Source organism: Pteropus medius, unplaced genomic scaffold, assembly GCF_902729225.1.
Source record: "Pteropus medius unplaced genomic scaffold, Ma_sr-lr_union100, whole genome shotgun sequence".
NCBI lineage: Eukaryota > Metazoa > Chordata > Mammalia > Chiroptera > Pteropodidae > Pteropus > Pteropus medius.
Genome location: NW_024351073.1, coordinates 4,505,452 through 4,521,045, shown reverse-complemented (window position 1 = coordinate 4,521,045; position 15,594 = coordinate 4,505,452). Strand labels below are relative to the sequence as shown.

The window sequence follows — 15,594 nt, the reverse complement described above, 5'->3', positions numbered from 1 at the left end:
GGTAGTTTTGTAGGGTCCGGACAAATCTGTGGAAGGGATATAAATTCTATAGTGGCAAATCGGTAGTGCCTAAACATAAAATAAAGAAATAGCAGTAAGAGCCTGATATTTGGAGATATGGAGGTTAATATCTAAAGAAAGCTATGAGAATTAGATGCCATGGCCTTTGAGGACCAAGAAAAGAAAGAGCAAAGGAAGGGGCAAGGAGGAGACTGCTATTTTTTCCAGAAAATCTTGTTAGAACCATTTGATCCCTTAAACTACATGAATATGAATAACTTTAAAATGAATAAAAATTAAATTTAAAAATAATTCCTTTTCTACCATGGTGTCAGACACTCATAATTAAAGGACGAATGTCATGCTCCTTGCCAAGAATAGATTTTTTGTTAAGTTATACGGCTGGTCGGGCATCCAATATCTTATTTCTTGAGACTAACTCTTCTTTGCATAGAAATATATGGAAATAAAGGTATGAGCAAGATAGATTCACTGAGTTCAGAATGCAATGGATGCTCCCCCTGAATTACTGAAGATCTGCTTTTTATAATTCCTTCTAAACTTTTTAGAGGCATTTTATGTTCTTGTCTTTCACCTTTATTTAAAATACTCTTCTAAGTCTCCAGACAAGAATTTGGCTAGAAAATTATGCATATATGCAAGAGCTTTTTCTTTCAGGATTCTAAAGTGCTATAGTAGTCAGTGTTAACAGTGAATATAAACTTTTTCCCCCTATTCTAACATGTACCATAATTTCCACCCCATTCCCCCAACCTCTGGGTGGGTTGTAAGGCCTTGTCCCTAGCCTTTATTTCTACATGTTTAATTGGCAGTCGGTATCTGACAAACCTATTTTATCTAGGAAAGTAACTGGAGGATTTTCGTGGTGAATCATTTCAGAGGAGGACATTCGAAAGGATCTGCTAAGCCCAAAGGAGATCCAGAAGAGGAGAAAGAGACTGAGGACGAGGTGCCTTTGGCTCAGAGGCCCAGTGGGAGCGGGGGCCAGCAGCTTCTAGAGGCCCCAGGTTTCGGCTACACAGCCTCCCCAACCAGGAGCCCTTCTTGCTGCCTTGGTGGTTTAGGGAAGGTGAAGACCGAGGCCTCCACACTGGGTAGAACCAAGCTGCTCTAGCCAGAGCCAAAACAGTTGTGCAAACACTCCTGGCAGGAAAGAGGGCAACAACGACGCTGCTGCAGAGGGGCGGGTGCTGCCAAATGGGTCACCTCTAATTGCCACCAGGACTGGGATCATCCAGTTGGACCGCAGCCCTGGCAGGCCCCGTCGTTTCCACTCACTCTCTCTCTGGACCTATCCATGCATCTCTGCCACATCCTCTTCTCTAATTTTTTCTCTTATGTACTGTCTCACCCCAGGCTCCAATACTAACCTTTATGCCCTTGTCCTCTTCACCCTCCTGTACTTGTTTGTGTCCAGCTCTCTGACCGGTCAAAGCACAAGCTTTGAAACTCTAAAGTCATAGTCTCAGAGCCGTGTTCTTTTTAGAAAAATATTGCTCTAAGCCTCAGCTCTTTCATCTCTTTCTGTGTATGTCTTTTAAAGCAGTGGTCCCCAACCTTTTTGGCACCAAGGACTGGTGCTCCTATGAGAATCTAATGCCTGATGATCTGACATGGAGCTGAATCAGAGTCTGCCTTTTACATGATCCCCAGGTGATTTGTATATATATTTGAGAAACAGTCCTCTCAGCACCTCCAGGTTTCTGTCGACTGAGACCAAATTTAGGAAGATGGCAGCAGAGACTCTTGGAGTCAGTGACTAAACCTCCAGATGTTCTGAGTAACCTGACAATAAATGAGAAAATAATTACTATGCAAACCACATACTATGATTGTTATGATGTGACGTAAGATGAAGTCAAGGGATATTGTGAAGACTGAAAAATAAATGCCTGTAGTAAGGATATTGAAATATAAATACTGATATGAAATCAGTCATTTGGATATTCTGCTTGAACCAATTAGTGATTTCTTCTCTAATGCAAAAGTTTTTCTGTTTTAATAATATTTCTGAAATCTGACTTTTCCTCTTGAAAAAATTTTTTAAGACAATGTCTGCTCGAGATTAGTTAAATGTTAATTAAAATGTTTATTTCTGCAAAGCAAAAATTTTGCCTGAAAGCATAAACTATATCAAAAACATTTGTCATAGTACTAATAGTCTTCAACAAAAATTTGAAAACATCTAAAGTCTCAAATGTAAAAACAAAAAGATATTTGCTGTAGAAAATATAGACAAATCATATCAGGTGACAATCTCTGGAACCCCAGGAAGAGGAGACACAGTATCTGAATCACAATCTTGATTTAAAAAAAACAACCAAACAAAAACTTAAAATTATATGAAAATATTCTAAAACAGTTTTAAGAAAAGACAAATTGTAGCCTAGAAGTAAAAGAAATCTGGACCAGTTCACGAGGGAACCACAAGCATGAGACATTCTGTGCTTGTTTCTAACCGTATATGTAAGAATTCTGTAAAAAATGCAAAAGGAATGAAATAAACAACAAATTATTCACCAATATATAAAAAAGTGTGTCATTACAGAAAGAATGACATTATTAACTGTGAGGGAACAATCTTGATTATATTTTATGAGATGCTTTGTACTAACTTGAAGATAAAACAACCAGGACAGGAGAGGGAAACAAAGGCAGTTTCCAGGAAGTTTCCAGGATGACTCACAAAGCACTAGCTCAGCATGAGACACAAGATGAATGGACCCTCCTGGCACTACTCCCGTCCCGGTCAAACCTGCTGAAGTCACGAACAGTTTCGTGTACTATAAATACAGTATTTGAAATAAAAGGGGAAAACACTCGCCCTTTTCAACCCAATTCTAAGTTTTTCAAACTGCTCTTTTTTGTTAGAAATGAAGTTATAAACAGGCAACTCAAAGAAATCTAGCATTTCTAGTTTCCATTTATTATGAGAAGCACACACTAGAGACAAAAAGAATCAACATTAGAATAAAACAAGAAAAGTTATTCCTCTTCTCATCAATACCATGCTGATAAAGAAATGACTCATATTCACAATGGAATAATTTCAGAATAGGAAATTGGAGAAGATGACAAAACTATCTCTCAATTCACTGAATACAACCATCATCACCCAGAAATTTGTCTAATCCATCCCGTTTTCTGAACTCATCTGCTTTCTCATACTGATAATCTTCAAGGGATCTGTTCATTTTAAATTCCAAAGACTCTGGACTCTTTTCTCCACTGGTTTGTACATTGGTCTAGATGTAGACACAGACCAATTTTGAAAAAACAAGGCATAGAGATAATAATCTGACGTGAGCAAGAAGCAAGAAGATTCAGAGATTGTGTCAAATGTAGACCTTGCTACGCTTTTGGAGGTAGGACCAAGCCCTGAAAAGTTTTGTGTTGAATGCCCTCTCACACCAACCTTAACTCCAAATTGTGCTGCTTAATTTATCATCCAGTCATGTGTGGCAGTGGGCTATAGCCAGTGACTTCATTTCCTTTGCATTTTAGAATCTGGAGATTTGCAGCAGCAATAATTCAATTGAAGAAAAATTCTTCTCATTTGTTAAAGTCATTTACTTCACCACTATCTTTATAAATAGAGAAGTTCACAGATTCAAAAAAACAGAAAAGTTTCATTAAATCATTTGGTATAGAACACCTGGAAAAATCACTCTGTCCATCAAAATGTAGTGGTGATGGAAGAAACTAGCTTTATACTTTTGAGAGTGTTCTGTGGTTGATCCCAGTGATATGGCCATCATGTGCAGTGTGCTTTACATTGTTGCAATCAAGTTGATCTGTGACATTTCCAGTAGACATCACAGCATACTCCATTAAATTTTACTACTGTTCTAGTGTCAAAATATTATTCTTCGAATTATTTCTTTGTTCTGACCTTATAAAGACAGTAGCTACCACATGACATGCTTATTTATGTCATGACTAGTGTTTATCTTTTTGCCTTTTGAAATGTTTAACTTAACATGACCTGAAGAGATTGTATGAAAAATTAGACCTTGGTGATATCCCATGATGCTTCTTTTATGTATGGGCTTAATATAAAATCTTATACTTACATCATACTTTACCTATTATAAAACATATTTAAATATATTAGTCTGGTAACTAAATAAATGACTAGTAAGGAGCCAGAATATATGGTTTTGAAAAACTAAGCTTTGGTAAAAACAAAAACAAAAACAAAAACAAAAAACAGACTTAGATTCAAATTCCAACTCCTCTATTTACTAACTATGAGTTAGGGCAGGTCATTTGATCCCTCTGAGCCCAGGTTTCCTCTATAAAATGGGGATAATAAGATACACTTCACAGAGCTCTTGTAAGGATTAAGCAAGGTAATTCGGTAAAACACTAAGCACATACCTGGCACATAAAAAATGCTCAGTGAGCTGCAGCTCTTATTACACGATATGATCCTCAAGAGGTAGGTTATTAGACTCTTGTATCATGAGAGAACTAAGCCTCTAAAATTATAAGATGTGACCAAGGTCTGGGACTAAAACATAAGAGAGTCGACTTTAAATCTCATAGTTTTTTCTGTAGGAAAGGCTCCCTCCTGGTTTCCATTGTCGGTTAAATGACGATTTTACAGCTTCTTCTCTTCTGAAGTGGTGATCCACCCAGGCTGAGATAGCTCTCCTGCACAAGCCTGGTTGAGATGTGATCCCAGGCTGGGTAGGTCTTACTGCACTTTTGGTTTGTCCCCTGTAAAGACTATGAGATGTTTATTCTTGCTATTTTCTGTTTGTGTTCTGACTCTAAAGAGGTTTATTCGAGAATGTCAGCAGGCCAATGGTGCAGTGAATCTAGCAATTTAAAATCTCCATGTAAAATTTTTTTCAGCCCCTGGCAAAAAAAAACTAAGAAGAATGTATTACTTATGACAAAGCATACCCATTTCTCCATAATTCGAAAGTATTATTAGATTTATCTATAAATAAAACTTTTGCTTTTGTGATAGTTATTTGCAATCTTTGATTACTTGAATGTGTTTACCAGCGGCAAATGTGGGACCTCTGGATTGATAATGGCAGAGAGTGTTGTTTGTGCTCTTTCTATGCTGTTCCTTCGTTTATGCCCATGGGGTAATAAAAATGCAGGATATGTCCTGAGATGTGCTTGGTCAGCTCAGTACCATTTGGAAATACATATTTCATTTGACAGCATTTATAAATCACATATTTTCCCCTCAGAATAACTTGTAGTGTGAAATGCTTCCATATGTTAGAAACGGGTCTCTCCATATTGCTGAAGGAGGAGGGAATAGATATATAGGCTAGGTTTCATGGCATGTTGGAGATAAAATATTGAGCAGGCACATATGCAGGTTTAAAATGGTATCTCTTAGGGTTAATTTTAAGTAATTCTCTAGTGTTTTTTGTACTGTTAAAATTAAAGGTGACTTTGAGATAAAATGTCATTAGTAAGAATGAAATCACTTTTCACAAAGACTATATTCGTAGGTTAATATGGCTGAAATATTGCTTCATATATTGAATTCAAATAAATTTAAGCTATTCCTCTCTAGTAAAGAAGCACAATATTATTTATTTATAATTATTTATTGAAGTGTTCCCCCCTGATTACTCTAAGAAGGGCATTACTTTTAAATTTCTTCATGGATTCCAAGGACACAGGTCACATGGAGAAGCTTGATTGCAACTTCTCCCAATATCAAGTCTTGTTTTCTTAAACGTATTCCCATTTTTCCTAAGCCTTTGCGCAAGCAGAAGAAAAAGCTCCTTGTTTTCTCATTTCCGCAGGAATAAATGGATGTTTTCCCATTGAGAACAAACCTCGAGGTATAGGCAGGAAGAAAAGGGCAGAGTTGCCGCCCACGGCGCTCATCAGCCCAGGAGGCCTGGACTTCATTCTCCTCTTGGCAACTCGCAGAAAAACCGGCAGACTAGCATCCACCTCAACAGAAAGGCCCTGTTGGCCCTCAGGGGACAGATGGAGCAGGAAGACTGTGATGCCTGCGGTAGCTGGTTCTGTATAGTCAGCTTATTGCATTGATTTAGAACTAGTTTGGGAGAAGTAATGGCCAGGTAGTAATTTGTCAATCTTACAAGAAATATTTTGCTAAAGTTAAATGACTTGAAAAATTCTCAGGAAAACTAAGAACAATCTTTTACATTTATTCATTTTTCTTTCCTTCAGGCATTCATGATCATTAAAGTATTATGACAAGTCAAGATGAAAGGATTAGAAAAGATACTATAATTATGTGACATCTTTTTTAAAGTGTTTTTTTATTGTGGAAAAATATACCTCACACAAAATTTACCATTTTAATGTATGGTTCAGTGACATTAGGTATATTCACACTGATGTGTTAACGATCACCACCATCCATCTCGAGAACTTTTTCATCATCCCAAACTGAAACCCACTAAACAGCAACTCCCCATCCCACTCCCACTGCAGCCCTTGGTAACTACTATTCTATTTTCTGATTCTGCGATCTGACTATTCTAGGTACCTCATATAAGTGGAATCATACAATATTTAACTTTTTGTGTCTGACTCATTTCACTTAGCATAATGTCTTCAAGTTTCATCCATGTTGTAGAATGTATCAGAATTTCATTCCTTGTTAAGGCTGCATAATATTCTACTGTATGTATACACCGCATTTTGGACCTTCTTTTTGAAGTCGGCTTTTCCTCAGTTGCCGCCTCCTCCTTTCTTGGCTTCCAGGTGGCTCCATATTTCTCACTAACACCCACCTTCCTTGCCTCCTCCACTAATTTCTCTTCCTCCACTCTTCCCATTTCCCCTTTCCCCTCCCTATGTACCCATCATTTTCTCCACATGATTAATATTAGGATTATCGCACACCAAGAAAACTCTTTTATGAGTATTTTTAAAAATAAGGTAAAACTCAAGTTTCTCTAGTTTTAATTTTTTAAACCATTTTAGATACTTTTAATAATGATGGCCCTTATGTCATATAATTCTTAGATAGAGGTAGATGAGTATAGTCCCAGATTTCTGCACTAACTACCAACTTTGAGTAGATTACATCTCTCCTCTGGTTTCAGTTTTCTAATATGTAAAATCAATTGTACTATATGGTCTTTGAAGGCCTAGCATTCAAGGACTCAAGATCAATCACTTGGACAAACTTTTAGGGGAGAAAGTAGTGATTTATTTAGGAAGCATTAATTGCCTGCTATGAGCAAGGTAATGGACAATAACAATATTGTGAGTTTAAGCCTTAAAATGTGAAAAATATTCACAAAGAAAGAAGTTTGGCACATTTATTATGGTGTTTTTTGAAGATTTGTTTTCTACATTTTTTTCTCATTAAATTTGTAGCTAGTTGTTTTCTGCGAGTCCCTTTAAAGATATTTAGTTGCTTCATTCCACTATCAAAACATCCCATTACTAATTTTAGCTTATTCAATTTTCAAAGCAAAAATTAGCAAATAACACCAAACTCGAATCCATACTTGAGTATGAAGCTCCTTAAAATGAAGTTGGATCTTATTAAACAAACAGAACCTCATAATCTGTAGTGCTGATATGTGTCTTACTCATTCTTTATTATAGCTTGAAATCTAAGTGCAAGTTGTCAACTTTGTTCTTTTTCAAGATTGACTTAGCTATTCCAGGTCTTTTGCATTTCCTTATAAATTTCAAATTGGCTTGTCGATTTTAAAAAGAAGTCTGCTGGGATTTTGACTGAGAAGGCTTTGAGTGTCTAGATCAATTTGAGGAGAATTGACATTTTCATAATATTGAGCCTTCTAATTCATGTATTTAGTTCAATCTTCATTAGCGTCTCTCTGCAAAGTTTAAGTGTATAGATCTTGCACATATTTTGTTAAATTAATCCATAAGTATTTTTCTTTTTTTCTATTGAGTACTTTAAAATTTCAATTTCCAATTACTCTTTGCTAATATGTAGAAATACAATTGTTTTTGTATAGCGACTTTGTATGCTATTATCCTGTAACCTTGGTAAACAAATTTATTTCTAGTATTTTTTTTAGTAGATTTCTCAGGATTTTTCTACACTGACTGTCACCTGTTTGTGTCTGACTCATTTCACTTAGCAATGTGCAAGTCTTTTATTTCTTTTTCTTAACTAGATACACTGGCTAGGGCCTCTAGTCCTATTCCATAATGTTGAATAGAAGTGATTATAGTGGACATCCTTGTTTTCTTCCTGATCTTATTAGGAAAGTGTTAAGTCTTCCATTAAGTGATTTCATTGTAAATGTTCTTTATCAGGTTGAAGGAGTTCCCTTCCGTTTCAAATCCTTTTAGTTTTTACACAAGTGAGTATAGGAAAAACGAAGGGGTTTTTGTTGTTGTTGTTGTTGTTGTTTGTTTTTTTAAGTCCAACTTCAGAAATGTACAAGTGGTGGCTTTGGGCAGCCATGGCTTTAAAAAATGAGTGGTAAAATACATGTAGCATAAAATTCGCCATCTTAATTATTTTTAAATGTACAGTTTAGTAGTGTTAATTGCAGTACATTGTTGTGCTGCCAATCTTCAGAGCTCTTTTCATTTTGCAAAACTGAAACTCTGTACCATTAAACATTAATTTACCATCTGCTTTCTGTCTCTGTGAATGACTACTCTAGATAGCTCATATTGGTAGAATCATATAGTATTTTTGTGTTTGATTTAGCATAACGTCCTTAAGATTCATCCATGTTATAGTATGTGTCAGAATTTACTTTCTTGTTAAGGCTAAATAATAATCCATTGTATGTAATACTGCATTTTGTTTATCCATGCATTTGTCAATAGACACATGAGTTGCTTCCACCTTCTGCTATTGTGAATAGTGCTGCTATGAGCATTGGTGTATAAGTATCTGTTTGAGTACATGCTCTCACTTCTTTTGGGTATATACTCAGAAGTAGAATTACTGGATCATACGGTAATTCTACTTTTAGCTTTTAGGGAACTGCAGTATAGCTGATGCACTATTTTACATTCCCATCAACAGTGCATGAAAATTCTAATTTCTACACATTCTTGCCAGCCTTTATTATTTTCTATTTTGTTGTTGTTATTGTTGTTAGCAGCCATTCTAATATGTGTGAGGTGGGAAAATGAAATTTAAGCCATTATATATATTTTCCAAATCCTCACATATGTGCCATCTACTAGGGAGGCTTATTGTGAAAAAGATTCCTATATGGGGTGGGAGCTTGAATATGATAAAGTTTAATAAAATGAGTTCTCCCTTTTAAAATTACTTTGAAATTGTCTACATTTATTTCTACCTATCTGTGCCAGTAATGGCTTTGCAGATAGAACAAAGGTTATTTGAGCCCCTTTGGGGCTCCCTTTTGGTGGAAGAAAAACAGAAATATGTGTAAGTCTATTTCCTTTAATCTTAGTCCATTCAATTATGTATCACCCCCCAAAATGTCATGTTGTCTGTGCAGTATCACTTCTTTAGAATCACAAAAAAGCTAATACAAATCTATTTTAAGAAGCATAATGTGTATATTGTTTTCATGATATCTTTTCTGATAAAAGGCATTATTAAGCTATATAACACTATTGGATTCCCTTTCTCAGACCTGTATCTTCCTTCCCCAGTACTTAAATTCTTTAGTTTTAAATTAAGTATATTCATGAATGTTCACAGACTATATTTAAGGAAAATAGTACATTCACAACAATCTATATGTAATTTGATTTCTGTGGTTTAGATTCAGAGCAAATTTGGTGGCACAGTAAATGGCATGCTTAGCTTTTATATTTATGTTTATCTAACTTCTCAGCTAGATTTAGTGCCCTCCAAAACCCTCAAGAGGAGTGTGGGTAAAATACAAAGATCATCAGATGAATGCAACAAAGTCAGAACATTATCAAATCAAATCACTTTTACTTTCACCCAAAAAGTTGAAAAAGTATTATTAGCTTAGTTCTTATTACTGAATTGCTGAAAGGAGAAAAACAAGATAAAAAACAAGCTTTGGAGAAAATCATCTTTGCATTTCCAGTGTCTAATACAGTATCTAGTACTTGGTATGTATTCGGTAAAAATGCATTGAATAAATATATGGTTGAAGGTATTAATCTGTGTTTCTGGGCTTGCAAGTTTCTTGATTTGCAGGAAACTGTCTTGGTATAAAAACAGAACATGACCAGAAATTCACGCCCAAAATGTGATATAATGAAGAATACTTCTGGTCTTTGTCCCCTATTTCTTGCATAGAACTTCAAAAACACTTTAAACTTCCTGGCTGATTGATGTGTCTTTGTTATGCTAATTAGAAGCCTCAGGGTGAGCTCCTACATAGTTTCAAGGGAAGAGCTGGCCACACCAAAAGGACCAGGCACATATTTAGAGGGTAGGAACTTCTAGCCCTACTCCTCTAACCTCCAGGGAGGGGAGAGAGACTGGAGATTATGGTTAGTCATGGCACATGATTTAATCAATCATGTTTAATTAAGTTCCTTATAAGAACTCTGGACGTGGAGCTTAGTGGAGCTAACTGGTTGGTGAAGTTACAGATATACTGGAAGAGTGGTGCACCCTGATTCTGTGGGAACAGAAGCTCCTCCATGAGGGACCCTCCTAGACCTTGGCCTTTGTATCTCTTCATTTGGCTGTTCATTTGCATCCTTTATAATAAAACAGTGACTGTAAATACAGAGCTTTCTTGAGTTCTGTGAGTCGTTCCAGCAAATTATCAAACCTGAGAGGGTTGTGGGAGGCCTTGAATTTGTAATTATCCAGGCAGAAGTAGAGGTAGCTTGGAGACACCTGAAATTTGTAGCTGGGGTTTGAAGTGAGGTAGTCTTGGGACACTGAACCTTAACTTAACTTCTAGAATCTTCATTAACTCTAGATAGTGTCAGAATTGAATTGAATGGAGGCACATCCAGTTGGTGTCAGAGATTTGGTATTAGAACACACAAAATTACAAGGAAATCTTATACATCTTGAGTATCTGCAGAAAAGTTTTTCTGATATGGATCAATAAAAAAATTAAACATTATAATACTAGGAATCATGTATTTTATGAGACAGCTATATATAGCAGCAAGTGCATTGAAAGTAACCCTTAACAATTACTTAACCTTGGAAAATCACTTGACCTTGAGGATTCCCAGTTTTTACATCTTTAAAAATGAGGATAATGATGCTTACCTGTAATGGTTAAATTTATGTGTCAACTTGGCTGCACAATAGTGCCAAATACTTGGTCAAACATTATTCTGGATGTTTCTGTGAGGGCAATTCTGAGTAAAGCAGATTGCCCTCCACTATGTTGGTGGATCTTAACCAAAGCTGAAGGTCTGACTAGAACAAAAGAATAACTTGTCCTGAGCAAGAGGGAATTATGCCCGCAGACCACCTTCGGACTTTGACTGCAACACTGGTCAACTCTTCACCTGAATCCCCAACCTGCTGGCCCACATAGTGGATTTGTAACGCTGGCCTCATCTCTCTCTCTTTCTCTCTCTTTTCTACACACACACAATAATACACACACACATTACACACACACACACAAACACATATCCTATCAATTCTGTTTCTCTGAAAAACTTTGATTAATATACTACCTCATCTGGTTATTGTGAGAATTAAATGAGATAATGTATTTGAAATTACTTTGTGAATTTTAAAGCATTATAAAACATAAGGATGGTTAAGTCTGCCTAGTACATGTAATGCGTACCAAACTTTGTTGAGGCTTTATAGACGTATAAATTAATGTTTAGACATATGGTCTTAGATCAATGTTATAGGTAAATAGATTTAAAATGTCATAGAAGAAGCTACAAAATAGCAACAAGTAGGGAGGGAAGCCTACTGGACTTCTGTTTTGCACTGGTGTAGCATTTGTTGCCATAGGGTATAACTCCACGTGGACTACAAACCATGGCTTAATTGGCTTAGTTCAATATATGTGCCCAGCATCTGGCACGGTGCTTTGCATAGTCACTGTACAGATAATTGTTGATGAGTAAGTGACTTCTCTAAATGTACCCAAAAAGTACATTTCGTGAGTGACTAGGTAGAAAGAATTAAATACTTCAGAGATGGCATAAAGCCTGGAGGGTTAGAAAGTATGTTAGAAAGTCACGCCCTCTGAAGAGTTAAATGTTAATGAATGATGGTCTCTATGTTAAATAGAAGAGGTGGGACCTTGGTCTGGTTAGGGGTAGGCCAAAGTCATGAACCCAGAATGTCCCAGTGAATAAAGCCACAGCCAGACCTCACCCTCTGAAACTAATGACTTTCTTTCCTTGGACCTTTGCTGAACTTTGCATAACGGCAAGGTACAAATATAGCTTGGAGGAAAAAATCCGGGCCACTGCACTAAATAAATAGTTTTAAACTCTAGGACAGTAACTGGAATGCTATTTAGCAGCATAGCAAACACTGCTCAGTGTCACTTGTCAACTTAGATTGACATTTCTTGTAGCAGTCAGTGGTTAGTCTGGATTGCATTAGTATGCATCACAACTCTATATATTGTGGTTTATGTGGGCAGATATTTTGAGGCTTGGCTGTGGAAGAATATGGCTGCTTTTAAAACATTCTAGGCAAAAACTTCAGTCTGAGAAAGGAGACCAGACTTTTAGTCTTGCTGGTATTTTAGGAAGTATGTCATCATAATGATATTTCCAGGCTGCTCTGGATGTGGCCAGTAATGGAGAGACCATCAACGCGGCCTGTTTTAAGTTAAAACAACAATGGGATACTATTTTCTACTTATAAAATTAGAAAATAATTTTAAAATAATACCCAGTATTACTGAGAATATATATCCCTACACTGTGAATTAGAGGGCCATTTGGCTAAATAAATAAATAAATGAATGAATGAATGAATAAATAAATAAATAAAATGAACAAACATAGTGCTGTTTGTAATAGCAAAACACGGGAAATTAGTGAAATATCTAACAGTAGGAAAATGCCTGAAGAAATTTTGCTACATACAAATGAAGGAATAGTATACAACTGTTAAAAATAAGGTTGTAGACACATATATGACATGGAAATTTGTTCACAATCTATCATTAAGTTAAAAAGCAGTTTGCAAAACACTATGTAAAAAGTCTGTTTTTGTTTAAAAATCAAGCAAAAGAATTATTTGTATATGTGCATAGAAGAAAAGGCTAAAGGACTTTACATTCAATGTTATGTAAAGCAACTATCTTTAGGTGGTAATTTTCACAGGCGATTTTTACCATCTCTTTTATGCTCCCCCCAGCAAATTTTATATAACAAATATTACGTCTGCAATTGGTTGTGGAGTAGCTTTAAACATTTCAAACCAAATGAGCAGCAAACAAAAACCTATGATGATTTAGAATTGTCTACTGACAGAGGAGCAAGAATGTTTTACAGTGCTACGATTAAATCCTGGTACATTCCAGGACTTTAGATTCAAAGGTTAGTTCAAAATAATTTACATGAGCCCTCATGGTACAGAGTTGCCTCAAAAGTCTTCTGTTTTCATTTAATGTGAAGTATTTTTTACCCACACCATGCTAAGCCTTGTACAGCATTAAGTCCAGATGCAGGGAGGTGGCCTGACACATTCACACACATATTAGTGCACAGATGCCACTTTGGAAATAGAAGTTCTCAGCCCTTTAGCCAACACTCTCCATGCCACTGAAATCTAACACAGTGTCTATGGAAAAATAATGAAGAGCTTATATCCTAGATTTGAATATACATGGACAGATCCATCACGGGTTATTGAGGAGAAGTTAGAAATGTCTGGAGTAAATCTTTAACCTCTGGAGGGTGATAATGTCATCTGTGACAGCATCTAGCCTTTTCTATTAGTGTCCTTTGCTGTTCCCTGCAGAATAGATCAGGGGGATCATCTTGTCTATGCATGTCTTCCATCTGGCACTAATCAATGCAGCTGGCTGAGTAGTGGACTTGAAAATTTAAAAAGACTGATGGTGAAAATGGCTGCAAGGTAGATACCTTAGTCTGGATGAGGACCCTTCATGTGAAACGAGACACCTTTCCCTGCCTGTCTCCAGCTGTTCCTAGACTATAAAAGGAAAAGAGTGTATTTATTTTGCCCACAGTGAATGAGCCAGAGACTCACACAAAATTAAGCTTAAACTTTAAGTCTAAAACTGCACCATTAGTGGTTGGACAGGGGAGAGAGTTCCAGGCTAGCTTAAAGCTACTCTCAGCAAATTCCCCCGGTAGCTGATTCAGCCTTACCAGGATGGGTGTTTTGAATTACACAAAATTTAGCATAATCTAGAAAAATGACAGTGGCAAGAAGTTTAAGCACATCAGTTCCAGAACGACAACTTCAAGGAATATGCATTCTTAATGGTCTCCTATAGTCCTTTAAAAATCAATAGTGAATCCAAGTTAACCTACCCTTATGCATCACTATTATGTCTATTTTAAAATGGAAAATTGCAAAGCATTCTACAAGCAGAGATTCTCCAGATACTTCCCTAGCCCACCATTCCTCCAGAAATGCAAATGACCAGGAGGTCACAGAACACACAACTCTTTAGCCTGACGGACTCACCTTGCTGTCGCTGGCCCTCCGGAAGCTTCAGGCTACAGGTGTGTAAACCGTGGAACAGGTGGCTGCTGCCTTCTCTGAGCACAGTAGACATGGTACTGGCAGTATGGCTGTGGCTCCAGTAGCACTAGGGCATTTCCTTCCCTTGACCAGTCACCTAAAACAGTCTTCATAAGACACCCAGAACCACAGAGGTACGTGCAGATCCTGTCCTTGTGTGTAAAACAGTTACTTCTCTAATAACCTTCCAAGTATTTCCTAATCATGATTCTCGAAATAAATATTCACCAATATAACTTCCCCTACATTCAAAGATGCCAATTCATTTGGATAAAAACACAACTTAATTCTTCTTTCATTTCAAAGCACATTTCATAGCTCGAAGTATGCTATTTCCCTCTTATAGTATAAGATCCTACAAAGTAACTATTTCTAACAGATTACAGTTTGGGCATTTTTTGACTCCTGCTGTCATGAAATCTCATGCCCCAAATATTTAGACAAGACTGCTAGAGTAATACATACACAAGGAAAACAAGGTGCTGCTGAGTTAAATCAAGTGATTTCTAAGCCTGGTCTGTGGTACCCTCGGTGACAAGTGAAAGTGAACAGTTCTTAAGGGAGGCTGGAAGGAGGAGGAGCCCAGTGGGCTGGGCGATTAGCATAAAGAGGCAGGCAAAAAATGGCATTAGAGTTGCTTTGAGTAACAGTGACCAAAGCAGGGATCTAAAAAGATGTCATAACGTTACAGTAATCACATATCTGATTTCTGCTACTTTGTAATTAAGAGCTCAAAACAGGGGTTTATACTGCTGTACAACTGGAACTGGTAATGAGCTCATGGAAATGTACTGCTAGAAGTTTCAATTGCTGTAAACACCTTCCAGTCTTCCCAGTTACAGAGCAGCCTGCCTGCCAAGGTAACTATTTGGTGTGCTGGAAGAAAAATAAACACACAAAATATTATCTTTCCAGAGATCTATCTCTGTTTCCTCTTATGCTCTCTATTGCTATTTCTAGGTCATAAGACAAAGCTATTTCCAGTGTTT

The 15,594-nt window shown here is 36.7% G+C and overlaps 1 protein-coding gene across 1 annotated transcript in view; it reads right to left on the bottom strand.

Annotated features, from left to right (window-relative positions):
* Positions 1–15,155, bottom strand: part of RANBP3L (RAN binding protein 3 like) — a 41,976-nt gene extending 26,821 nt beyond the window's left edge. The window contains exons 1-2 of the mRNA XM_039842647.1: positions 15,071–15,155; positions 14,549–14,702 (exon numbers count right to left, since the gene is read on the bottom strand). Of these exons, the coding sequence (XP_039698581.1) occupies positions 14,549–14,639 (91 nt within the window). The 5' untranslated portion in view covers positions 14,640–14,702; positions 15,071–15,155. The remainder of the gene's footprint in view (positions 1–14,548; positions 14,703–15,070) is intronic.
* Between the last annotated feature and the right edge of the window lie 439 nt (positions 15,156–15,594).